This window comes from Candoia aspera, chromosome 6 (genome assembly GCF_035149785.1).
Source record: "Candoia aspera isolate rCanAsp1 chromosome 6, rCanAsp1.hap2, whole genome shotgun sequence".
Taxonomy (NCBI): Eukaryota; Metazoa; Chordata; class Lepidosauria; order Squamata; family Boidae; genus Candoia; species Candoia aspera.
Window position 1 is genome coordinate 97,567,695 of NC_086158.1, and position 27,943 is coordinate 97,595,637.

General features: G+C 39.8%; 1 protein-coding gene across 1 annotated transcript in view; it reads right to left on the bottom strand.

Moving 5' to 3' along the window:
* Window positions 1-6,764: 6,764 nt before the first annotated feature.
* Window positions 6,765-27,943, bottom strand: part of BMPR1A (bone morphogenetic protein receptor type 1A) — a 52,478-nt gene continuing 31,299 nt past the window's right edge. The window contains exons 2-12 of the mRNA XM_063307739.1: window positions 24,456-24,661; window positions 17,453-17,615; window positions 16,591-16,693; window positions 14,611-14,707; window positions 14,031-14,130; window positions 13,125-13,269; window positions 12,590-12,782; window positions 10,091-10,388; window positions 9,157-9,332; window positions 8,506-8,636; window positions 6,765-7,296 (exon numbers count right to left, since the gene is read on the bottom strand). Of these exons, the coding sequence (XP_063163809.1) occupies window positions 7,171-7,296; window positions 8,506-8,636; window positions 9,157-9,332; window positions 10,091-10,388; window positions 12,590-12,782; window positions 13,125-13,269; window positions 14,031-14,130; window positions 14,611-14,707; window positions 16,591-16,693; window positions 17,453-17,615; window positions 24,456-24,516 (1,593 nt within the window). The 5' untranslated portion in view covers window positions 24,517-24,661 and the 3' untranslated portion in view covers window positions 6,765-7,170. The remainder of the gene's footprint in view (window positions 7,297-8,505; window positions 8,637-9,156; window positions 9,333-10,090; window positions 10,389-12,589; window positions 12,783-13,124; window positions 13,270-14,030; window positions 14,131-14,610; window positions 14,708-16,590; window positions 16,694-17,452; window positions 17,616-24,455; window positions 24,662-27,943) is intronic.

Below are 27,943 nucleotides of genomic sequence, written 5' to 3' on the forward strand. Positions count from 1 at the left end.
CAAAGATGGACCTACTCGGTGTTTGGACTGGACACCTCCAGATGACAGCAAGGCAATAGCTAGGATGGGTTTTTTTTTAAAAGGCAATTTCTGTGGTTGCCAAGAAAACTACACAGATGTATCTTCATAAGCTTCACCCAAAGGGGGCTTCACGTTTGATAAAATTAAACCATCTAATAAAAAAAAAAGTGAGTCTTATATTGAGTTGCTCTACTCCTGGCACTTACACTAACAAGAGACAGGGGATGATGTGTTTTTGCACAGGACTATCCTCCATGCATGCATCACATTGAGTAGCAAATACATTAGCTAGACCACCACTGACAATCCCAGCTAATTATCAAACAAGTGGCACTGTTTTGCCAGGAAGGTGTATCAGCACCACCACAGATGTGTAATGTTTCAGTCACGAGGGGACAAATGAAGTTTACGTTTTATTCTAGTATCCCATTGTAATGTTACTGCACCATTTCTTGATGTTGTAGATGTACTCCCTGATTTGGGGCTGCAATGTGATTACTACGCCAACTAAGAATAATCTTCATTCTTCATACAGAAGATGACTCCATGTACTAATTCCACTGCAAAGTCATTGCACGATGCAGGGTTAAACACCTCCAAGTTAGATTCTGAATTTAAACCCATGGACAGCAACTGCCAACAAATGTAAACAGCTGCGAGTGAATCTGGTATGCAGTTTTAGCCCATTCTGTGTAAATATACGACTGGGACCTAACTGTTGTCTCTTGCCAATTTCCCTGTGCTGCAATAGATACGTAGCACTTTAAAAACCAAGAAATTCAATGAAGTTTCACTGCATAAAACTGAGTAAATGAAAACTCTGAATCAGCCATATCCGGTTAATAGTATTCATGTTTAAGTCCCATTGGACTGTGTCTACTTGCTCAAAAATTTATCAATCATACCCAATCAAGTATGTCATGTTCTAATTTTTGGAGTAAGTGTGGTGTATTTTGGTCCTATGATTTAGTGTCTGACCTGTAAATATTCTTGGCACAAGACACAATTGCAGAATAGCAGCAATCATTTCTGCTGAGGTAGCGTTTATGGTTAATTATGTAAGATTCACAACTTTAAGTTACCATGATAGTATTAAACTGCAGCATCCCAGTACATCTTTGCTACATCCTTACTCATGTTGATGGCGTTAAGTTGTGGCATCAGGATTGTGGCTTTTAAACAAGAATGCAACATGCTGATGCCATCTTTCAAGTAGAGCATCAGTGAGGCTAGAATTCTCTATAAACTGAGCCTTTGCCAAAGTATGCAATTTTCCCTGGAAACTCATTCCCCAAAATGTGGATTCTTGGACCACACACAAGGCTCTCAGAAATCCCCAGGTTTTTATAAGCATAACAAAGAATTGGAAAAAACGTAAAGGGCCTTTCTGTCAAAGGGGGATGACCAGCAAGATGAGGGGTGGAAAGAGAGAAAATGGCCAATGGGATCAGAGGAATGGGCTTCCAATGCATTTGCTGGGGTAAAATCCTGCTTGTAGTCCTCAACAGATGCAGTGCAAACCTTTGCATCAGGGTTTTTTTTTTTTTTTTTTTGCATTATACAAGAGAGATATTATTGGCGATACCGGACCGACAAATCAATAAAGGGAAACCTTCAAATGTTCCCCGTGACAGCAAATCCCTAAATCAAATATGCAACCTTTCCAATAAGACTATTAGAACTTACAGAAAAGGTTTATGATTAAAAACTGCATCTTCAGTCAGACGTCTTTTTGTCTCTCAGTATAGGGCCCCTTATTCTATTATCACAAATTTCCTTTTATTTGCAATCATTCAGTTGCTAGTGTATGCGTGGATATGTGGCACACATCATGAAGAGATCTCACAAGTCACAAGGGAGAAGGTGCTTACACAGCACTCACGGGCTCAACAGCTCCTTTGGTGTCCCTCGGTCTCCCTGGATCAGACTCTTAACTTTTTAAAGAGATTCTAATAATAATAATAATAATAATAATAATATGGGATGCTAGCCAGAATGCTGCAAAGCACCAGCCTCAGGCATAATCTGCACTTCCAATGATGTCTCTGGCCTTCATGTTCTTAAATTCCAAAACAGTGATCGGAGTGGCCAAGTTTTGTTTGGAACTGTGCCTAAATGCCTAAGGAAAAATGGCCAAGGTAAAATGAGATCAAAGGGACCTTCTGGAGGTAAAAATGGGTGGTGGGAAGCCACTTCACCAATCTGGCTTTTGGTAAATGGATTGTGAGCATGCTGAGACAGTGCCTATAACATGCTATCAAAATTACAAATATGGGAACTGGAGTTAAAAGGTTGGGGAAGCCTGACAAATCTGGCATAATTCTGGCCTGAGATGACTAAATGGGTTTTCCTTACCAGAAAGAAAGACTCACTCCCTCCCTCCCTGACTGGGCCTTGGCTTCAGTGCATCTTCACCATTTTTAAACCTAGCTGAAACAAGTGTGCATTTTTCTGAATGGATGCGTTTTCTTGTGCTTGAGTGCATATTTTTCCATGCTAGTTTTAAAAGCAAAAGAGACTGCCATTGTTGCGGAAGTCTGCAGCCACCAATGTTAAACTGCTAATGAACAAATGTATTACTAAAGTTTACTAAAATAAGGTTATTTACTCAAAAATGATACAGTGACATAAACTTCTGTACAGAACAAAGCAGTTCGTGGTAAACATAAGGCACCTTTTAAAACGGATGCGGCACAAAACATTTTGCCTAGTACATTTAAAAACATCCTACAACGTCTGGCACATACAGCACAAGGAGTATAATCAAACTGCTTCTTTCACCCTCTCTTCTTTATTTACAGAATCTGTAAGGTCAGCTCCATTATTCTCTCTGTATACAATATAACACATTTTTATGTAAGGCATGAAAAAGCCAGAGCACATAAGAGTACATGAAGTGGGCTTCTATACTGCATTCAGGGACATTACAGGAGTAGGCAAACTATTCAATGAGATGATTGAGTTTGGACAAAAACATTGTTCATTCCACATTTTTACCAGTAACAAGCCTTTAACCGAAGGACCCACCCATCTGAAGAGGAGAGGCAATACATGGAACTTGTCTCTTGGGTAGGAGCTTTCTTATGAAACATGGCCACATCCCCTCCATCTCACTGGGATGCCTACAACAGCTGTTCCGGGTGATCTGCCTGCCGTGTAAACCTGCACTTGCTGCCACAGTGGACTGTGGGAAGACTCACACGCACTGAAAATTTGGCAAAAATCTGGCAAGGGTAACTTTGTATTTGATTATTGTCACCAGACCAGAATAGGGATCAAATCAAGTAATTTCACGGAAGAGCATTTGAATTTAAGTCCTCTCATGCACCACTATGCAGAGTTTGGCACATAGCGTTGTAGTAACTTTACTCCTAACATTTCTCCTATCAGTTGACACTATTACAAATTCATTTCTGCACACTCCCTCTTTCACCAAAATAACCCCAGTGCTTGTGAGAGCCAGATGGGATTTCCTACCCTCCATGCGTTACATGGTGTAAACAGGACCTGCCGGGTCCACTGACAAACGACCCGAGTGTTCAGGCAGTCTGAAAAAGGGGACCTCACAAGCGAGAAGCTTCGAGCAAAGAGCTATGAGAAATTGAGCTTATTACTGAGAAGCAACAGGTATTTTGTGGGTTCTTGAAAGATGAAGGCTGGTAACACCAGCCCTTCAGGACAGGTAGGCATTTATGGACTTCTGATGGCACGTGAAGCTACTGGACTGTTTTAATGGCACCAACAGATTCATTCTTTCTTGCAAAGGGGTTTCATCACTGAAATTATGGCAACTTTTGGAAGCCTTATGCTAATACAGATATACATTTCACTTTCAACACTCCTGACTCATTTACTATTATGTAATTAATGTCTTGTCCGACGGAATGAAAATTAATAGAAGACTTCAAGGAGCAGAAGTGTCACTGAGCTGATTACAACAGGGGCCTTCAGGAACGTTTTAGAGTAAGAAAGGAGAATTCTGCATGGGGATACACGGATCGTTTCTAACTGCAAAATGCATGTAAAGAAGTTTGACGTGTCTGCTTCTAACACCGTCATGTCCACCCAACAGTAAGTAAAACACATGAAAATTCCCCCCCAAAGTCAGGAAATTGTTCTTCTGCTTTCACTGGCATATTAATCCAAGGCTTCAATTTGCAAACACTTTTTAAGGTTGGAGGTTTTCTTAAAAGCACAGTTCAAAGGCACATACTTGTTAGTTGGGCATCATTCTGCGCAGTACATAATGGAAGACATTACAAGGCATGCATTTCCGAAGAATCTGTACATACGCCCTAACGGCGACTGGACCGAAAAGGACAATACACCACCACGAAAGCTCTCCAGCTTTGGAAGGGTTGTAAAAATAAGGCCATTACTTTAAAAAACAAAACATATCAAATTCTGACCACCTCTGCACAATTCACTTTTGCTATAACGGATGCCACATTTCTTTACCTGCAACTTAGCTGAAATGCCTCTGGTTGTGTTTTTTCCCCGACGCGGCTACGAACTTCCCCCACTAATACCTGACGATGGCAGAACCAAGCACCCGCAGAACTCTTACGAAGCGCAGTTTGGCCACCTCTGTCAGACCTATCACACAGAAGAGTTTTGCCCCACAAGAGATGGATATTTGGGGTCCAGTCGCCTCTATACACAGATGTAGAATGTTGTATTACCCATCGGTTTCGGAACAACCAACCAAGTGGCAGTTCAAAAAATGGCATCTGATCATTAACAGTATGTTTTCTTTAGTTAAAGACTCGGAGCTGTAAGGCAGATTCTAGACCAGATAGGAATGAATCACCACATACTTTGAAACTTACTTCCATGCAGTGTAACTGACGGCAACAATTTAGCCACGCAACCTAGCTGAAATAGCAAGGTCCTAAGTAGTTGAGTAAATGACATCACTCTTTGGAGTGGAATGGAAAATATTCAAACCTCAGGACTTCTGATAGTGAATTATTCACCTACCACTAAAATGCAGAGAGAGAGAGAAAATGTGGTGCTTCTCATAAAGGAGTGGGCTGCTTTGAGTACACAGTGTGGGAGATTTTGAAATATGGGGTGTTCACGATGTTACACAGCTAGGGTCCAATCTGGGGCCACCCAGAGGTACAGGAATTCTGGGAACTGTAATCCCTACCCCACTGGAGGTCACCAGACTGGAAAAGCTGCTCTACAGTGAGGTCTGCTAAGAAAATGTAAAGGATATTTAATAATTCATAGATGTAACAACAAATTAGGAAGCATACTGGAGCCAAGGAACAATGGTTCTGACCCAGTATGACATTTACTAGATTGTCTTTTATTCTAAAGCTTCATCAACACGAATTATTAACGGTTAGCACTTACAACACTGCTCAACACTGCTAAAGCTACCCATCATCCCACATGGCACTTAAGAGCAGAAATACACCAGTCTAATAAACTGACATACTCATCAAAATTTCCAAGATCCATGGTATTTTGGGAAACTAACCTTTGCTTAAATGGAATTTTAATACAAAGGAACTTAGTTTAGACCAGTGGTTTCCTATCTGTATTCTCAGGAACCCTGAGAACTCTTCAGAAGACCACTACAAGCAGACCGCTGTCCCAAAATTAAGAGAAAAATCAGAAAGTTGGGTGCGTGTTCTAGGGAACGTAGTCAGCTAGTGGGCCATACTAGTGAGGTCCCACAAGATGCCCAAGTGGCAGATTAAAGTTCGTTAGCTGAAGAGAGGGAACACTGAAAGCACAGAGTGCGAAAACAACTGTTCTAGATTAATAATTTGGTTTATCCCAAATAATCTTCAACTACTTGTGCAAAAGAAAAGATGAGGTAAGTTTCAGAACATTAGACTACCTTCCTAGCAATGGACAGAAAAAAACATGTCTTTTGCTAAGGACCTGTGGCAAAATATTGTCCATTACTTGCTGCCTTCACAATAACTTAATCCATAGTTTATGTACCCATGAACTGTTCAGATGAATATGCACTAATACTTAAAGGCATTACTGAATGATCAGTGACTTAAATGTTAAATAAAAGTGTACATCAAGATATAAATTAAAAAATACTGCAATGTATTGCCTGACCAAAAAGCCCCTACATTTCATTATTTGAATTTACACTCAAATTGCATTAAACTTTCTACTGAATGCTTCTCAAAGGAAAATTTAAAACACTTTTGTAATATCCATGCATCTATTCCAACAGACTATTCAACATGTCTACATGTCACATTCAGCAGATGTGTTTCTAACTCAACATAATTACTTTTAAAATTATTTTCAGATCTGTGTATGGCATGTTTACACATATACAAAGGACAGGAAATAAAAGTACATTACGCGCTACATAAATAACTTCCCTTTTAAGAAAAATAGCTAGGGCATGGTTTACAGTACAAGATTACAGGCACTTAAATTATCAGAGATTCTGCGGTTCCATGTCGTGGACTCCGTCTTCGGAAATAGCTCTGGGAATTGATTTATATCTTCACATCAAACTTGAAAGAGACTTGCTGCACCAATCTGTAGTAGCTGTTTGATTCTGGGTCATCTTTGATGCAGCCCAAAAGGAAGGTAGAAGTAACTTTTCTTTGAATCCCAAATACATGTCATACCCAAGCCCAAGGCATTACAAAAGAAATGGTAGCTTTGCACAAAATTTAATGGCTTCTTAAGTACTCCAAAGGACAGGAGAAAAGTCCTGGCAGGAAACTGTAAAAGACTTAAGACATAATATCCCAGACATATGGGCTATTCTGCCAAGTCCTGGTAAGGTATCATCAGGTAGGAGGCAAAAAGCTTAATTTTTCCACTGCTGTTGCATTCATTTAACTTAAGGCTTTCACAGAAAGCACTATAAATCTGAATATTCAATTCAGAACTTAAGAAACTGATGGGAATTTAAAACCGTGATAAAAATCTTAATGCAGCTCCAAACAAAACAAAACAAAAAACATGAGACTATCCATGCATGTATCATATAGTGTGCATGGATACCGTATTCTATGAAAATTTATTAGCAGCCTGTAGAATTAGCGAGGAAGTGGGCTGAAATTCAAATGTTGTCTCCCGATCCCACCAAACCTGCATTTGCTTGAGTGAACAGCTCTAGGAGTCCAAAATTCACTCCTCTGTGACATTTCTGTGTCAAATTTTAACATCCTGCGATTCCACCATCTTGCCAAGTGTCTTCTTAATCCTCAAAGCTGTAAGTCTAGAGGCTGGATTGTGGGCCCAGCATTCACACATTAGTTTCAATATTGCTCTTAAACACTGGAAACAGAACAGAAAGAAAATCTCACAGAAATGAATGCAATGAAATAATATTAATCAACTCTGCAAGATATACTGGCCTGGTTATGCACAATTTAAAACTGGCTACACAAAGAAAAATAGCATCAGGTCAAGCATGGAAGAATTCTAAGTGAATGAAGGATTGGCCAGAAACACCGTAATAATTTTCCCTGGACCTAATGAGTGGGCAGCACAGACGGAAAAGGAAATGAGAAAGAAGAATGCCAGGAAACTAGTTACAGAGGACTATGTACCACAGACTGAAGGATGAAACTATCTTTTACTTTGGTTGCATCTCCTGTGTGGTTTTATGTTAATTTTATTAAATGTTGTCTTTATGTTAAATTCATTATTTTAGGTTTTATTTAATTTACCTGTCTGAATCTCTCTGAGAGACACAGTTTTTAAGAGGGCTGAGCTTACACTGAACCACCGCTTCATATGTAACAACACTCTACAACCTGGAAAAGTGGTTACAGAACATCTCTGCTGCTCGTGGGTTTCTCTAGATTGGGTGACGGAATGTCGTCCAAATTGTAAGATCAAAACGAATTGTTAAAAACCACAATAAGAAAATTATAATTATGCAGGTTTCTAACGCTGCTAAGACTTTAAACTGTAAATATCAAGAGGACTACTATGTTGTTGGTGTCTGCAGTTCTGGTGTGTTTGAACTCTGAGCAGGTTGTTGTTGGGCCTGGGGAAGTCTGAGCTTCAGGGTGCATTGAAATGCAGGTTTCCTGGCTTGTAGATATTTGGATGGCGTATCAAGGAGCAAGATGATGATGATGATGATGATAAAAAATAGGCAAATAATACAGAGAAGAAAAGTACATCAAAACAAATTAAAGACTATTTTTTAAAAAGAGACTCTAGTAATTGGGAGTGTATACATATACAGAGAAGCCCATATGTACAGATGGATTTTGAGAAATAAAACATTTTAAACATCCACCCTTAGTATTTCGAGCCAAAACAGCATTTTACAAGTATGGATAATCTATTAGCAAAAATATTAACGAAGTAACAAACTCTGACTAAAGGTGTCCTTTGAACAGTATTATAAACTTGTAGGCACGATGGATGAAAAGATCTCAGTCAGGGAGCCAGCAAAGTGGCGTGAATTCTTTCTGTAAGTGGAAGAAATGATCAGAATCACCCAGATTTCATTTCCCGTGTTGTGCTTACCTCATCACTGTTCCACCTGTTTGACACCACCGGGCGCAGATGCTTGACACAAACTACCTCTCTCATATCTTCATAGGAAGGGTCATTCGGCACCATATCGTAATAGGGAAGCTGGTATTCTTCAACGATCCCTGCAAGGAGGTGACAGAAATTTATGCCTACCATAAATATTGGAAAGAGTTACACCCTGTAGTGGATAAAAAGCTTGTCTCTTATTCAAGCCACAGCTGAACTCACACTGGCTCAATTTTTCCCACTTCAGAGAATACTGCAGCAAAAGAAAAGGCAATTTTTGGCATTCGATACTTCTGGAGCAAATCCAGTTTGTCCCAATGAACATCAAGAGAACACGTGAATTAAAATCCAAAACATACGGATAGCACTAGACCACCCACTGGTGCTCCACTACGTTTATATCCCATTTTTCATGCACAGGGTTTTGCAAGACGTACATAAAATTGCCTCATAGCTGTGGTCGAAAGAGAGAAGCAGTAATAGATAAAAGGACATCAAGAATGAGAGCTTCCGTATTATCCTGGGCTGTTCAGGTGCCACGCTTAGTCTTGTGTGCCGTTCTGGAACCACACGTGAAGGATCCAGACAAAGCGGAACATGCACAAGATTACACGGAGAGGCCAGATGGTGCTTTACCTCCTGTGATGCAACGCCGGGCCATTTCCCAAACTATCAAGCCAAAGCTGTAGATGTCGGCCATGATGTATGGCTGGAAATGGTTTTTATTCAAACTTTCATCCAGGACTTCAGGCGCCATGTAACGCTTTGTTCCCACTCTCGTGTTTAAAGGAACATCAACTTCATTTGTGTCACTAAATGGGGACAAAAGATACACGGTTGAAACAACGTAAAAAGAGGACAGAGGATGAAGTAATTATGGTATTACAATACAGAAATTACTACGGTAGTCCCATGTGAACGCACTAAGATTAAACTAATTTACAACTAAAGAACACTTTAAACTGCCTGCTTCTAATACTGAACTTATACTAATGTGGTGACATATTGAGCATTAATACAAATACTACCCTGAATATTCAGCTCTGAAAGGACATCTTCATTACAATGGCAATATTTGAAACTGCCAAGGAAGACCAGAATCAACATTAAGTGTGTCTTTTTGTCTGAAGTCAGGTGTATTTTTAAATATGCAGCATTAAGGTCTTCAGTCTAGGTACGTTTTGACATTCATGTTCAGTCTCGATTATTCTTTTCATGTTCATCTTACAAAGAAAATACTGAAGTCGGTCATTATTTTTATATGTTAAGGTTCTACTCTTCTGCTACAAGCCATCCATGTGAAGGAACTAGGTTGTTTAGACTTATGAACAAACACCCATGCTATGAATTATGTGAGCTGTTCCACCAGGGGACAAATGGCTCAGAAGGTGGTGGACTCCCCTAGGTTGGAGGTGTTCGAAACAAGACCGGAGCCATCTGTCGGGGACTCTATTGTAGTGGATTCTTCAACTGGTCAAGGAATCGGGCTAGATGATCTCCAGGCTCCCTTCCAACCTAGAATGCTATGAATACTGGACTTTCTGTATAAAAACAGGACTTGATCATCTACCTGTTAAATTTGACAGCAAGGCCCAAATCTGCGATGCAGCATGTCCCATTTCTCTTGATCAAAATATTTTTGCTCTTCAGGTCTCTATGGGCAATAGCAGGCTTGCCTTGGGTTCCATAGATTTCTGTGTGCAGGTGACAGAGACCACACGCAGCAGAGTAAGCCAGTTTCAGCAAGGCTCTGTTGTCCAGAGTGGTGTACTTCAGGAAATCATGCAGTGACCCATTTTCATGATAATCAGTAATCAGGTAGAGCTGAGTCCAGGAACCTGTGCCTTTAATATCTGCTGCTATAAACCCTGCAGAATTTGGAACGGAACAGGAGTTAAGTGTTTCCATAAATCATTAAATGAAGAACAAGTTAGAGATCAATAACAAATACATTAAAAAGCATTTTGGAGACAACATTTAGGCTTCTTCATTCTACTTAGGCAGCTATCACCCAAATTCAGTTATTGTGCTCTTAGGAGAGAAAAAAAGCCAAGTGTTAGTATAATGTTGCCTGTAGCGATGACTGCTGATTCATTTTAAGACAGGTCATTTTTACCATTTTGAGCTTCTGGTTTATCTTTTTGAAAACTGTGGTTCCAGGTTTGCTAATATAAAGATCAGGTGAAAAAGTGAAGTAAAAAGTAAAAGAAAAGGGTTTTGTTTTTTTTTGGGACATGTCAATATTTTATCTTCATTCAAACAGTATGTAAAGACAAAGGTGATGTAACGGAACAAAGAATACAATCATTTATTCCAAAAAAATTAATAGATATGCCATTTCCTTCTGTGGAAAAAGTCAAGTACACCTTTGGCTCTTAATTCCTGGTTTTATGGCAGAAACAACCTCAAGTACAGGTAGTCCTTATAACTACCTACCAGTTTCCCACACTGACTGAGAGAAATCTGTTTCCCACCCTCATGCAGACTTTTTTTCATTTGTGCAACGTTTGAGGGGTTTCTTGCATGTACAGCCTGTTTTAAATCACCCCACGGCATCTCAACAGGATTTAGGTCTGGGCTCTGATTGGCCATTCCAGAACCATTTTTTTCCCAGCCATTCCTTGCTGGATTTACTGAAATGTTTAGTGTCCCTGTCATGTTGCAAGGTCCACTTTTGGTTGGGCTTCAATCTTCTGACAGATGGTCTCACATTATCCTCAAGCACCTTCTGGTACAAAGAAGGATTCACAGCGGATTCTGTCATGGTGAGCTACCCAGGCCCTGGCGCAGCAAAGTGTCTGCATGAAAACAATGATGAAACGTCTGCACGGAACGTCTGCAAGAAAACCACAAGGCTCGGAGAGTTCCAGGGACTCTGCAGCAAAGCAGCCCCAAACCATAACATCTCCACCACTATGTTTTACAGCTGGCATCGGGCTCCTCTGGTGAAACGCTGTCTTTGGTTTCTGCCAAATAGGTCTTCTGGCGTTGCGGCCAATCAACTCTATCTTTGCCTCGTCGGTCCAGAGCACATTGTTCCAGAAGTCCTTGTCTTTGCCAAAGTGTTCTTGAGCAAACTTTAGTCTAGTCCTGATGTCCTTTCTGGACCGCAAAAGTTTCATCCTAGCACATGTCCCATATAGATCAGATTTGTGCAGGTTCTTTCTAATGGTAGGTTTGTGCACTTCGTCATGAATTTGCTGGGGTGGCCTGGCCTGGGCACATCGGCGGTTGTCTGAAATCTTCTCCACTTGCAGATGGTATTCAGGACAGTGGAATGATTGATGTCCAGTCAGTTGGCGATCTTTTTAAGCCACACTCATTGCTATAACCGTTTTTCTGAAGGCCTCAGAGAGCTCTTTCGGTCTAGGCATGGTGATATCACACACTTCAACAACAAAGAGTGAATTAAATTAAGCATCTGAGGTTTAAATGATACAGGTTCTTCCCAGATCCTCTCTAATGTTGTTCTAATCGTTTGCAGCTGATTTGGTGCACCTGATTCTAATTTTAGGTTTTTGAGGTAGTGATAAATGTAGGAGTAAATACACTTTACTTACTTTTTCCATATGCAAAATTGCATTTATGTTTATTTAAATTACAAAATGGAATGCAAAATGTAAATGGTGCACAATCTTTGGTATATTATATCCTCTTTATCAATATTGTTAAAATGAAGATCAAATATTTGTATGTTGAAATATGTTAAAAAAACTAAAAAATGTCAATGGGGTGTAGTTTTTTAATAGGACTGTATATAAATTGCATATGCTACTAGCTGCAATCCAGTGGAATAATTTGCTTACTCTGAACTCAAGGAAAGAAAACTGGGAATATAGTAAGTGATACAGTGATACTAGGGCTTTTAATCTCACCTAAGTTTCCGTTTCCTGGAGAATATACTTCAAGTCTTAAAAACTAACAATGCAAATGAAATTCATTTAAAGAAAGAAACCTAACACCCTGGATAAAGCTTTTAATATCTTTTCAAATTCTGCTAGGAATGTGTTACATATAAAATCCTTGCAATGACCAGACAATCCAGTTCAGTGTGAGCTTCTTTACTTACCTAGTATATTTTCATGGCGCATAAGAACCGTCTGGTAAATCTCCGTTTCCCGAAACCAGCTGGCTTCTTCAGTGGTGAAAAACACTTTCACAGCCACCTTTTCACCTCTCCATTTTCCCATCCAAACTTCGCCGTATCTCCCTTTTCCAACTTGTCGTACCATCTGAATCTGTTTGGCAATTGTCCGTTGCACCTTATGAAAGAAAAACAACACTAAATGATTCTCAAGATGCAGATGAAATGTTTGAAAGCCTTTATTTTGAAAAGATAAGAACAAAAAAGAATGACCTATTTGAGAATGTTTCTTTCATAAATTGGGCACTTAAACTATTAGTTCAAAAAGCGCTATAATTTCTTTTAAATTAAAACACAGAATGTTTGAGCTGAATAAGCTTGAACTTAATGTATAACGAAATGCCATATGAAACCAAAATACTTGGACTGAAATAATTTTGACTGTTATCCTTCAAGAATGCCTGAGCCCTAGGCAAGTATGCTGTACAGTAATCAAAGAAGGGTTAAACCACTGGCTTACCAACAGAGGAAGCCCTGAGCCACTGCCAGAGCTTATTGACTGGTCAATAAGATCCTTTAACGATTCCCCAGCTGGAATGAAGGCCTCATCCTGCTCCAGATCACGATTATAACATCGTCTCTTTGCTACCCATTTACAGTAATGCCTAGAGGAAAAAAGGATTCAGAATTTACACATCTTGATATCACACATTATTCAAGAAATAATTCAAAGTTGTCAATAGTAATTCCAAAATTATATGCAACAGACTCCCTTCATTTTTACATCAGTAAGTACATTTCCTAATTGTTTATTTTACATGACTGTTACCTGCTTGAAACAGAGATGAACACCTGAAGAGAGAGATTGTGCATCACCTTGAATATGTGATTTATCAAAGTGATCTCAACATTCAGTCACTAATTTTTATCCATGGACAACAGTGTAGTATCACATAAAAAGTCTTTTCGTCATCTTACTATCAAGCTATTTAACTAAGACCAAACTAAATAACTGAAGCTTAAGTTAGATTAATTTAAAATATCTTAGTTTTTCTGAAAATGAGTATCATCAGGATCCCATATAACATTATAACATGTAAAGGAAGACATTAAGTATAAACATTAAATTTATACTTTGCAGATATGCAAATACAGGTCCCGAGTCATTAAAAAAGGTCTTATATGCAGCATGACAATCCAGACCATGAAGCTTGAAAGTGTCTCCTACATTCCACAACAGGCTGTGTAACAGGGGACCTGAGTGTTACTCCATGTCTTACCACTTTCTATACATTTAACAACCAAAAGTGATGTACATCAAATTGTGTTCAACTCTAAACTGCTCTTAAAACTTTCAAAAATAAACATAAAATCCATACTGTTTTGATGTAACATATTGAAGTTGTAAATATCCAATGTGTTTTACCTGTAGCAGAAACAGCTAAAGAGAACAATCATAGCAATTATGCAGACTGCCATAGAAATAAGCAAAGCTAACCAACGTATGCTGCCATCAAACGGATCACCTAAATAAAAAACACATTAATATAATTGTAATTAAATGTAGAACTCTTTCACAGAAATATCAGGCAAGATTTAGACAAATCCTACTTTATTTTACTTTAAGTGATGCAATTTTGCAATAGTTGTATGTAAAAACTAGATGTGGAAGGCCAGTACACATGGTTCTATTATTCAACTGGTGTCTGACTCCCCAGAGATCATAATTAACAAGGTAAAGATGGAAGAAAGACCTCTGGCTTGAAATGGCTTGAAACGGGCAATCTGTCCTGCACCTGATTTGATGCCTATGCAATCAATATTTTATTTCCCCAAAGTTTTGTATTTTTACTCTGCTCAGAACTAATTGATGCTCCACATTGCTAAATCTTCTACTCGTCGTTCCTTGAGCGACAGCCAAGGTTGAAAAATGGACAAGTGAAATCTTCATGCAAACGCCTTCCGCCCTGTGGATCCCACCCACTGAATATTAGCAAGCACTGTACTTTTTGGAATGGGGGGTAAAGTGGGCTGCAGATCTTGATTGCAGAAATCTGTCCGACAACATTCAATTGTACGGCGTCGTAGTACGACTCGGGAATCCTAAACAGAATAAATTGTAGACTGAAGCAGCACAGAAGCCCATACATATGTACGTACATACAAACATCAGTCATATGTGTTTTCACAACAACATACAGATGTTCCAGAATCTACAACAGTAATTCTGAACTGGAGGTCAGGCACTTACATATATTATTGCTTTCAAAACAATCTTGAAAGATTGTCCCAGTCTGCTTCCGGGTCCAATTCAAGGTGTTGGTTATCACCTTTAAAGCCCTACATGGCATGGGGCCAGGTTACCTGAGGGACCTTCGTCCCCATCACATCAACCCGTCCCACCCGGTCATGCAGAGAAGGCATGCTGTGGACCCCGTCTGTAAAGGAATTCCATCCTGCGGGTCTCAGAAGCGGGCCTTCTCTGCAGTAGCTTCTGCCCTCTGGAACATCCTTCCCCTGGAGGTGAGACAGGCCCCCTCGCTCCTGGACTTCCGCAAAAAATTAAAAACCAGGTTTTGCCAGCAGGCCTGGAGCGGGAAGAGGAATGGCCACTCCTGCGGATGGCTGGCACCCTAGGATGATCCTGGAATCGCCCTTATACTCCCGGCCTGAGGGAGAACTTTTAGCCAATTAGATTTTATTGTATTTTCATTTTTATTGTATTTTGTATTTATAATCGTCTTGAATTTTAACTTGTTTTTATTGTAAACCACCCAGAGTCCCTCCTGTGGGGGAGGAGATAGGTGGTGATAAAAATCTAATAAATAAAAAATAAATAAATCTTTAAAATAGAGAAACGAGATCTGCAACAAAAGGTGGCGATGTGCAATGCTCCTGGTCAGAGTTCCAAGCAGCTGTAACCTTTTCCTAAGAAGATGCCCCGTTCTATTTTAGACTCCTTGTTTTCCATTTATTCCTCCAGCATTTGGCATTCTCTACTCACTGAGCATACACAACTCCCTCTCTGCGACATTTTGAGAACTGCCCATCTGGTTCTGCCTGCCTGCAGTCACACACATAGTAGTCTCCTCTGAGTTAAGCTAAACCACTGATGACCTCATGCAAATATTACTGTGGTCTTCCTGACCACAACATGAAAGTGGCTTGTCATCATCTTGTTTTGGACTTTTTCCCAACTTCTCAGACTAGTCTGCAGCTCTGGTACTCCCCGGTGGTCTCTCATATTAATACAGGTAGTCTTCACTTACTGACTGCAATTGGGACCAGCAACTGCTAAGTGACGCAGTCGGTAAGTGAAATGTCACGTGACCACACCGGACTTACAATGTCAGTCCCACTGTGGTCATTAAGTGAATTACCGTGGGTCATTAAGCGTGACATCACATGACCATGACTTCCAAATTCCTGTCGGCTTCCCATTGACTTTGCTGCTGTCAAGGTTGAAAATGGCGATCACATGACCACAGGACGCTGTGATGGCCACAAGTTCGAGGACCAGTCATAAACCTACTTTTTAGTGCCGTTGTAACTTCAAATGGTTGCTGAACAAAATAGTCGGTAAGTGAGGGCTACCTGCACTGTTACAGCTTTATACTTGACAAAATTGCAGCTTATAGTCCAAATTTTACCAAAGTCAGTCAGTGAAAGCTAGGTCATTAAAGGTGAGCAAAGAAACTGGAGCAGAAGAGACAAAAATGTGTTTCTGTCAAGTTAAATCAAAATAATCCTATGACTATGACATCTCCCATTCTAAACTAAAGACAAGTCTTCCAAACTTTCTAATTTGGAAAAATATTTTTGATAACATTACAACCTTTTTAGCTATTTGGAGTAATCAACATGCTGCCCTTGGCCTACAGCAAACAGGTTAGCTTTTAACAAAGTTGTAGGCCGATTTATGAAAAGCTAGCAACTGCCGCTTCTCCTTATTCCTGAAATCACTGAGAGAATCAGTAATTGGATACCTTGCACTGGAAGTCTGAACCTTCGTATTTCATGCAACCTGAAGAAAGAGTTTTTTCTCCATTTTCATCTTCTTCAATGATGGCAAAACAATGCCCATTAGTTCTGAAACAGATAAACTAACTTCAGTTCTCCGAATACTGTATTCTGCCAGTCTTGTTCAATAAACAGAAAGTTATTTTTCTCCTTCCAGCACGCTGCTCTAGTGGGAAATGAAATTACTCCAGAATAAACTGAAGGAGCTAAACAGAGTGGGAACTGGAAATAAATTCACTGCCCATCCCCACCCCACCCATCCTAGGGCCACAAAAGTAGCTGGATGGGTAGTCCATTAATTACCTGCCATGAAGGTAATTGGCCTAACGGATTTCCTTTTTTTAAAAAAAGAACAGTTAATAGTTACAGAATACTACAGCGACACACTACTTTGTTACCGCTGCAAAGGTCTTGAGTTTGCCTAGCAAAAGGCATTTTTCTAAGATGAAATTTGGAATTCAGTTTAATATATAAACTGCTCTGTGTGCCTCCAGAATTATTCTGCTGTTTCCCATTTTAAATGGGGTTTCACCAGGCTGTTCAGATACGAGATGTTTAATAACAGCAGAGTTGATATAAATGTGGTCACTAGAGGGCAATAAAAAACAGCAATTCCAGTATGGCCAAATCAAATCTTTTACTTCGATGAATGATGCTGTGTAAAAGGTTCAAATGCATTAAAATGTTATATGCTGAAAGCTCTGTAATATTTCAAAATAAGAAAGCAATTATTTAATCATGAACATATAAGGAATTAAGAACAAAGCGGGATAAAAGATTTTGAAGCCTCCAATCTCACCGTGTCTTCGTCCTGTCTGCAATACTTACTTGCAGGTGTTATTAATGGCATTTTCTGGACAGTGCCCTGAACAGTAGCACTGTAAAAAAGGCATTATGTCCTCGGGGGCAAGGGTCACTTCATCTTCCTGTTTCTGCTGGTCACGATCCGTCTTTATTCCTGCCCCGTGGATCATACTGTCAGGGTTCCAGCCTGTGGGGTACCACAAGGATGTTAGTTTTTTTGCTGCAAATCCACGTGCAGGGGAAGTTTAAACACTTAGCACTGGGGCTGCTAGACCTTTGCAGCTGGCTCTCTCTTCCCAGCCAAAAGGACCGCTCATTTCCAAATCTCGTAAGAAACACACACTCTAACCTCAGACAGATTTACCTGTAAGAAAGCAACACTGAGTTACAATTACGGTGGTGAATTCCAAGCATATTTTGAGGACAGTCAGAACAAGAGACTGAAGACATATATCGATCCACAAAAATTTATCTCTGTAGACTCTCAAGCAGTAATAAAGACGAACACTTATATTTTATCAGCTACATAATAGGTCTTCAGCAAAGGATCGTTACCTTGTCGTGGTGCTGGAGCTTGAGCACCTCAATGATGCCATGAGCTAAACCGTGAAGGGCCACCCAAGACGGGAAGGTCATGACAGAGAGGTCAGACTAAATGCGATCCCTGGGGAAGGTAATGGCAACCCACCCTAGTATTCTTGCCGTGAAAACTAAATGGATCAGTACAACCAGAGATATGTCGGTATACCATCGGAAGATGAGACCCCCAGGTCGGAAGATGGTCAAAATGCTACTGGGGAGGAACAGAGGATGAGTTCAACTAGCCCCAGACGTGATGACGCAGCTAGCTCAAAGCCAAAAGGATGGCTAGCGGCCGACGGTGCTGGTGGTGAACGGCGAATCCGATGTTCTAAGGATCAACACGCCATTGGAACCTGGAATGTAAGATCTATGAGCCAGGGCAAATTGGATGTGGTTATTGGTGAGATGTCAAGATTCAAGATAGACATTTTGGGCGTCAGTGAACTGAAATGGACTGGAATGGGCCACTTCACATCAAATGACCACCAGATCTACTACTGTGGACAAGAGGACCACAGAAGAAATGGAGTAGCCTTCATAATTAATAGTAAAGTGGCTAAAGCAGTGCTTGGATACAATCCAAAAAACGACAGAATGATCTCAATTCGGATTCAGGGCAAGCCATCTAACATCACAGTGATCCAAATATACGTCCCAACCACAAATGCTGAAGAAGCTGAAGTAGAGCAGTTCTATGAGGATCTGCAGCACCTACTGGACAACACACCTAAAAGAGATGTTATTTTCATCACGGGAGACTGGAATGCTAAGGTGGGCAGTCAAATGACACCTGGAATTACAGGTAAGTATGGCCTGGGAGAACAAAACGAAGCAGGACATAGGCTGATAGAATTTTGCCAAGACAATTCACTCTGCATAACAAACACTCTCTTCCAACAACCTAAGAGATGGCTTTATACATGGACTTCACCAGATTGACAACACCGAAATCAGATTGACTACATCCTTTGCAGCCAAAGGTGGCGGACATCTGTACAGTCGGTAAAAACAAGACCTGGAGCTGACTGTAGTTTAGATCACAAACTTCTTCTTGCACAATTTAGGATCAGACTAAAGAGATTAGGGAAGACCCACAGATCAGCTAGATATGAGCTCACTAATATTCCTAAGGAATATGCAGTGGAGGTGAAGAATAGATTTAAGGGACTGGACTTAGTAGATAGGGTCCCGGAAGAACTATGGACAGAAGTTCGCAGCATTGTTCAGGAGGCGGCAACAAAATACATCCCAAAGAAAGAGAAAACCAAGAAGGCAAAATGGCTGTCTACTGAGACACTAGAAGTAGCCCAAGAAAGAAGGAAAGCAAAAGGCAACAGTGATAGGGGGAGATATGCCCAATTAAATGCAAAATTCCAGAGGTTAGCCAGAAGAGATAAGGAATTATTTTTAAACAAGCAATGCGCAGAAGTGGAAGAAGACAATAGAATAGGAAGGACAAGAGACCTCTTCCAGAAAATTAGAAACATTGGAGGTAAATTCCAGGCAAAAATGGGTATGATCAAAAACAAAGATGGCAAGGACCTAACAGAAGAAGAAGAGATCAAGAAAAGGTGGCAAGAATATACAGAAGACCTGTATAGGAAGGATAACAATATCGGGGATAGCTTTGACGGTGTGGTCAGTGAGCTAGAGCCAGACATCCTAAAGAGTGAGGTTGAGTGGGCCTTAAGAAGCATTGCTAATAACAAGGCAGCAGGAGACGACGGCATCCCAGCTGAACTGTTCAAAATCTTGCAAGATGATGCTGTCGAGGTAATGCATGCTATATGCCAGCAAATTTGGAAAACACAAGAACGGCCATCAGACTGGAAAAAATCAACTTATATCCCCATACCAAAAAAGGGAAACACTAAAGAATGTTCAAACTATCGAACAGTGGCACTCATTTCACATGCCAGTAAGGTAATGCTCAAGATCCTGCAAGGTAGACTTCAGCAGTTCATGGAGCGAGAATTGCCAGATGTACAAGCTGGGTTTAGAAAAGGCAGAGGAACTAGGGACCAAATTGCCAATATCCGCTGGATAATGGAAAAAGCCAGGGAGTTTCAGAAAAACATCTATTTCTGTTTTATTGACTATTCTAAAGCCTTTGACTGTGTGGACCATAACAAATTGTGGCAAGTTCTTAGTGGTATGGGGATACCAAGTCATCTTGTCTGCCTCCTGAAGAATCTGTATAACGACCAAGTAGCAACAGTAAGGACAGACCACGGAACAACGGACTGGTTTAAGATTGGGAAAGGAGTACGGCAGGGCTGTATACTCTCACCCTACCTATTCAACTTGTATGCAGAACACATCATGCGACAAGCTGGGCTTGAGAAATCCAAGGCTGGAGTTAAAATCGCTGGAAGAAACATTAACAATCTCAGATATGCAGATGATACCACTTTGATGGCTGAAAGTGAAGAGGAACTGAGGAGCCTTATGATGAAGGTGAAAGAAGAAAGTGCAAAAGCTGGCTTGCAGCTAGACCTCAAAAAAACCAAGATTATGGCAACCAGCTTGATTGATAACTGGCAAATAGAGGGAGAAAATGTAGAAGCAGTGAAAGACTTTGTATTCCTAGGTGCGAAGACTACTGCAGATGCTGACTGCAGTCAGGAAATCAGAAGACGCTTAATTCTTGGGAGAAGAGCAATGACCAATCTCGATAAAATAGTTAAGAGCAGAGACATCACACTGACAACAAAGGCCCGCATAGTTAAAGCAATGGTGTTCCCTGTAGTAACATATGGCTGCGAGAGCTGGACCATAAGGAAGGCTGAGAGAAGGAAGATCGATGCTTTTGAGCTGTGGTGTTGGAGGAAAATGCTGAGAGTGCCTTGGGCTGCAAGAAGATCAAACCAGTCCATCCTCCAGAAAATGAGGCCAGACTGCTCACTTGAGGGAATGATATTAAAGGCAAAACTGAAATACTTTGGCCACATAATGAGAAGACAGGACAGCCTGGAAAAGATGCTGATGCTGGGGAGAGTGGAGGGCAAAAGGAAGAGAGGCCGACCAAGGACAAGGTGGATGGATGATATTCTAGAGGTGACGGACCCGTCCCTGGGGGAGGCGATGACCGACAGGAAGCTCTGGCGTGGGCTGGTCCATGAAGTCACGAAGAGTTGGAAGCGACTAAACGAATAAACAACAATGTAATAGGTAGGCTTTGTATAGTACCCAGTGTTAATGACAGATATTCCTCTATAATCATGGATGTCTAAGTAATACCCACTGCAATATGACTTTGGTATGCTTTGAAACAAATTGGAACCACAGGCATAGTGCATAATGAGAAAAACCTACATTTCATTTTATAGCTAATTTTATAATGTATGGATAAGGCTATTTTGAAACATTTATGTCACTGTCAAGGATTCCTGTCTAGTAGTTTCATTTTACTTTCCTAAAAACACCTCCGCTGCCTCCCAAGAGCAGAAGCCAGAACACAGAAACAAATCTCAATTTATTTAAAGCCAATATTTGTGTCTTAAACTTGCAGAAATTCCATTATTGAGAATGACACCATACTTACATTCCAAGTTCTATTTTTCTATCAAGCTGTCTATATAAATATTAAATATGCATTTTGAAATAAAAGTCTAGTTTCATAGCAATCTAAGGACATTTTCTCCATTTGTTAAACAAACAAGCACATGTTGAGTTTCCAAGTTAAAACAAAATAAAGGTAAATGTCTTAAATGTTTTCAGTGCTTGGAACAAAGCATATTTCAAGAAAACTGGAGTTCTTACCCGTAAATTATCAGATTAACCACTATTTCTACAAACTGATAAGCCTACAACAGTAAAACATTCTCTCCTCTCCTTTATATTAGCATGAAAGCTTTCTTTTGAGTCAACAGCATGGATTCAAGGAGTTCTCATTCTAGAAGTAACTATAATGCTCCAAGCAATACCTATTTAAAATTTGCCTAGAATTCTACTCTTGAAGGATTAGGAAAAAAGACATTTCCCATTCGGCTGACCTGGAGTTTTCTTCTTTCAGCTTCCACAGGGCAGCAGAGGTTTACAACTGAAACGCACTTTCACCTTCATGTCTCAATGTTCGTTGATGAGGCAATCGGCTGCAATAATTCAGTACTTTAAGTGGATTTGCAATCAATAGGACTGAGATCAGTGTGTTTAATGGTGAATCAAGTTTCTATGTACAAGACGAGCTTCTATGCACATACACATGGGAGCAAGACCCAGTGAATACAACAGGGCTTTACTGGATGAAGATGAACTCTGCCATTAGGGTCCTTGAAGAACATCACTATCTGCAGCAATGTGGATAGTTTATACACACAGTTTTTTTTATTTCCCAACACATACAGCAGCTGAAAACTAGGGAGATCACAGTATCTCACTGACTGAAAACAAATACAAAAGAACCACCTAAATGTGCTGACACAAGCTATACATATCACACACACACACACACACGAATTACCAGGAATGAAATTAGAAATTAATACTCACAAATAAATTTGGTACATCAATTAAAAAGATGCACGACTGTATTAGAAGCCGAATGAAGTCAGTGCTTATTTAAGCACTGCCACTCCAATGAGTTAATCTTGACTCTACCACAAGACAGTTGTGCAAGACTTAGGCATACTTAAACACTGGCAAATGAGCAGCATCCTAGGCTGCAGTCTTGAAACTTAGAGCACAACACATTCTGGATGGAGTCACCCTTCTCTTTAAAGGGCGCGTGAGGAACTTGGAGTGCTCCTTAGAGCACTGCTTACTAGCTTTATTTGGCTGTTGAGCAGTGACCTCTCCTGGGCAGGGCTATCTCGCCTATAGTGATCCATACTTCTGCTGTCTCCAGACTAGAAACACTGCAAGGTAAAAACTCAGTCAATAATGAACGTTTGGAAGCTCCAACTAGGCCAGAATTCAGTTGTCAGAATTCTAATTAATCTAAACTGACTCACCTTTCATAAAGTCTGAAGGACCCATATCAACTGCCCGTGTATTTATGATTTATTTCCTCATTAAACATGCTGACGTTTACCTGTAAAGCCCTAAATGCTTCTCTGTGGTTAGGGTATGAAGCACCTTTCCCACAGAGATTTGTATGGCATTCGTATGGGTGTACCTCCTGGTATTAGGAGGGCAATGAAAAGTTAACTGATTGGGAGAGCTTGTGACAAGCCCCACAAGATCAAAGCAGCAAGAACTACACGAAGTCCAGTAATGGATCTTTAACTTCAGTCTTGAGGTAAAACAAAAGCTTGGAAACTGCAGCAGGAATTTCCAGCCCTCATTTATAGTGACGTCATTAAGGTGGAGTCTCTTTCAATGGCATGAAGGGCTTCCCCCTAGGTTTCTGGCCACCTGGGCTGACCTGGTATTTATAAAATGAGTTTATCAGCAGCTTTCCTTCCTACTTCTTGAATGCTTAGGTCTGATCTTCCTTCCATTCCTTTCCCAGCCTCTCCACGACCTCTCTCAAGCTAGATCTTATCACTGGGAGACACCTCTGTTAATGTAATTCTGGTAATTTATGATAGCATTACCTAAGTATTCTGTCCTTTATTCTAAACTTCATACTGTACACTGCTAGGAGTTCACCGGGAGCATGGCAGAGCCACGCTATGAACTTTTCATTTGCATACGTATTTAAGAACAAGACAACCAACTCAGCATTATTTTTAAAAATTGTCCATATGTTAAAAAATGAACGGCTAGACCAGTCAGAACAGTAATGTCTTTTTAAATTAAAAAAATCCTTATCTCTGCTTCCTTGTCCAGTTTATCATCTATGTTCACAAATTCTACTTCACTTCTCCTGTATGTATGGCAGCTGAAATTCCTAATCTTTTATCTTGGTAATGACATCATAAATATTCTCAACTGGTGGACAGTCCCATCTAAAATTCAGAATAACCCAAATCCTTCCTCTGTAACAGTGGCTAGTCGAATATTTTGATTAAAAACAGGGAAATAAACCTTATCCCAAATCATCCTGATCTACATTCAAAATAATTTTGTCTTGATTAAGTTAAACTACATTTTAAGAGAACTGATTCATCAGTTAAATTACCACAGTTATCATCCAAAGTGTGTTTTAACTGGATTTCCTAATACACTGAAACTGCAAATACATCTAAAGCTTAACTAATAAAGAAAGCCAATTAAGAAGCACATGCCAATTAAAGTAATTTTTATCCCAAATCTCAGCATAAACAATATGAACACATACATAAAAATAAAGTTTTAATCACAGGCCAGCAAGTAGTAGTTCTTATGCCAGATTCCTACATTATTTTGTAGCTTCTAGTTTTCAAAAACATTTGAAGTGTTGAAGTTTGCAATAGCTTATTTCAAACTGAACACCAAACATAGCAGTATTGCTATTGTGCACAAACATTTTACGCATCAAAATCATTTCTTAAAACCTAAAGGTATAAAAGTGTGACTTTACCTTGAAAAATGAGGAACGTGTAGAACCCCAGCAATCTGATGAAAACTTTCGGACAGATCATGGTTCACATTTAAAGCCTTCCTGCACACTGTCAAGTCTGGCAAGTTGTTCTGCTGCTTGACAAGTCTTTAAGCTGGACTCTTCAGCGAAATCTGAGAGTCTGGGTAGTCAGTTGAATCAAGGGTTTAATTATTCCAATTTGTTTGCTGAAAAACAAATGAAATTAATAGATAATAGATTCCATCAACTAAAAAATACCTAGAAAAGAAAAAAAGTTTCACATGGATACTGTAAAACAAAGTCTTAAAATAAGTATATAAATAAGACAAGCTAAAACAGTACCTGTGTTTTATGACTACTTATTGATTGAACTTATACCAACTACAATTGCCAGAAATGAGTTTACATGCTACTATGCATACAGTCAATGCACCTCAAACTGTTAAGTATTCCACTACATGAGTGAAATGAAGGATTTTCAGTGGCTCATAATCATCTTATTCTCAGATGCTAACAGACTGTATTACTCAGAATGAATATTTCATTAGAGAAAACAAGTCTTCTTGCAAGAGTGTCCGAAAGAAAGCAGTTTTATGTTCTCTCATGCTAATCTATGATCAAAATAAAAATGTACTTATTACAAAATGGCATTTTAAAAACTCCTTGTTTAAATCCACAAAAAGAAGGCAGTTAAATTGCTCCAACCCTTCAAATCACCTGGCTTGAAATAGGTAAACATGATCATATTAAAAAGGTGCAGCTGACCCATAGAAGTTTCTTCAATGATTTCAATAGAGACAAACTTGGTCTACAAGGAATAGACAGCAATTTTAATACCTGAACAATTAATGCAGACAAAACAGAGTCTCTGTTCAGATGAACAGAACACTGATTTTGCCTTTTTTTTTTACTTCTTGTCTGAGTGAGTCTGACCCCCCTGACCCTTGTCAGCCTGGCGCTGTTCTTGAAATAAAAATTTGTATTTGTTCAGGGATGTGCTGTAATTACTATCAGTAGCTGCTCCTGCCATAAATAATTCAATCTCTCTATTGGCAGGACCCAAGGACTTTTGAGTTTAATGACTGCTTCGTAGCCATTTAACATGGAAGCAAATTACGGTCTGAGTTCAGAGGTGCCTGCACTTCCAATTTGCACATGCAAGGGGCACATAGCCTTCAACCTATGGCTTGCTTTTCACACATCTATGACTTCCAGTAATCAAGAAACAAAATACCTTCCTGACACAAGGAATAAGCCAATTTATCTGAGGACTGCTTGGGCCAACTTAGCTAAGGACCTAAAACCTAGGCCTATTCAATGCTATGTTATGCACAGAAACTCAGTGCCAAACTCAAAGCAAAAAGCCTGAACATTTTCCGAGTGAGATGGGCAGTGAATAAATTTGATATATAAACAAGCAAACAGACAAACAACTCTACAATTAAGGTTACATCTATTCAGATCTGAATCTTGCTCCGCAGCCATTCTAACAATGCTTTTCCAAGGAGAATCACTCCAGGTAGAAATAAGAAACACAGGTGTTTATTATATTTAGATTCGTATTTGTATGTATATCTATTTGTAAGCTTTTATTTGTGTCCATGCATTTATTTTCCTTTTTCACTGTGTATTTTTTGGTTTTGCTTTGAAGTTTCGTTTGTTCAATAAAAAAGCAAAATACGAACTAAAAAAGTGCTTTAAGTTCCACCTCACCAGTAAATATATTTGGAAAACAACAGGAAAATACATTCAGTAACAAAGTATTTTCACTCCAGTACTGAGAGGTATAAGCCCTTTTTGTACAAAAACTGTCACATCTGAAAAGCATGCATACACAGACACAAACACACTTTTTTTTTTTTTTAGTTTGATTATGTCCAGTTCTCGGAGACTCCCTAGACAAGTCCCTGCAGTTTTCTTGGCAAGGTCTTTCAGAAGTGGTTTGCCACTGCCTCCTTCCTGGGGCTGACAGAGTGTGACTGGCCCAAGGTCAACCAGCTGGCTTCGTGCCTCAGGCAGGACTGGAACTCATGGTCTCCTGATGCCTTAACCACTACACCAAACCAGCGTATGTATGTATGTATGTATGTATGTATGTATGTGTGTGTGTATACACACACACACACACATCTTTAAAAATTCCAATTTATAAGTAACCAAGGTGTAATATATACAAAAAGTACATTGAAACTCTCCCCGCGACCCGAGTTCGATCCCAGCGGAAGCTGGATTCTCTCTCGGGTGGCCGGCTCAGGTCGACTTAGCCTTCCACCCTTCCGAGGTCGGTAAAATGAACACCCAGCTTGCTTGCTGGGGAAGGTCACGACTGGGGAAGGCAATGGCAAGCCACCCCGCTCTATAGTCTGCCAAGAAAGTGCCGCAAAAGCAGCGTCCCCCCCAAAGGGTCAGACATGACTCGGTGCTGGCACAGGGGACCTTTCACCTCACATTGAAACATACCAATTTTTATGGGAATGTGGAAAAAAGGTTGAAAATTATGAATAAAAGTAAACAGGTGATTTGGAGGCCCAACAAGCCCAAATATGGGAAACTAAGCTGATTAGATGCAAATAATTTCGTAAGTGTTGATTTTTATTCATTTTAACCAACAAGGTAACACCATGCTATCAATATTTTGGCTTTTTGTGCCTTTTTTGAACACAGCCAACCACAAGCTGCAAATCATGCTTTTCTGACCCAGGCATGATGGATGATTATCGATGATAACTTTACACAAGATCTGTAGCGCTGCTCACTTCTATAAACCCCTGGGATTTAGCTAACTGGCCTTATCTTTCTAGACTGGCAGGCTGTGCTCACTTCTATTCCTTGCACGTTGAGTGCTAACTTACTTGATTTACAACCCATCCTATCAACAAGGACAAACACATACGCTAGAATAAACCCTTGCTTATCCCTGGCTATTAGAGGCTTGGCCTAATACAAAACTCTTACATCACCTTTGAAGGATGTCAGAAAATGGCTCTGACATAACTCAGGGCTAAAGAAAATGAAATGCTTGCAAAGCCCGTAAGAATATTTCTCTATGTACTGTTCACAGTGCCCAGTTACGTGAGATGATTTCCATTTTGAGATCACAGTGCACAAAGAAACAATTATTCAGAACTACAGCAAGGAGCTGCATTTGATTTTTGTTTCTTTCCAGGTTCTAAATTCTGTAATGTAAATGCCATTCGCGATTTTCAATGTAAAACCACTGCACAACTGATGTTGGGCACCCATGAATTCTTTTTATTTTGTTGTTTAAATCTTACTGGGAAAATATGCCACTTCGTTAACAATGTCTTATTTTTCCCCATTGGGTCTGAAGATGAACATGGTGCCTTGAACTCTGCTGAACAGCAAGGAAGTACCAAGCAGTAACCTTTAAATTGGATTATTTCTGAAACATGCAAATAAAAGTTCCCAGTGTGTGAGGAACACAAAAATAACCAAAAGCTTATGCTTCAATATACTTCCAATATAAG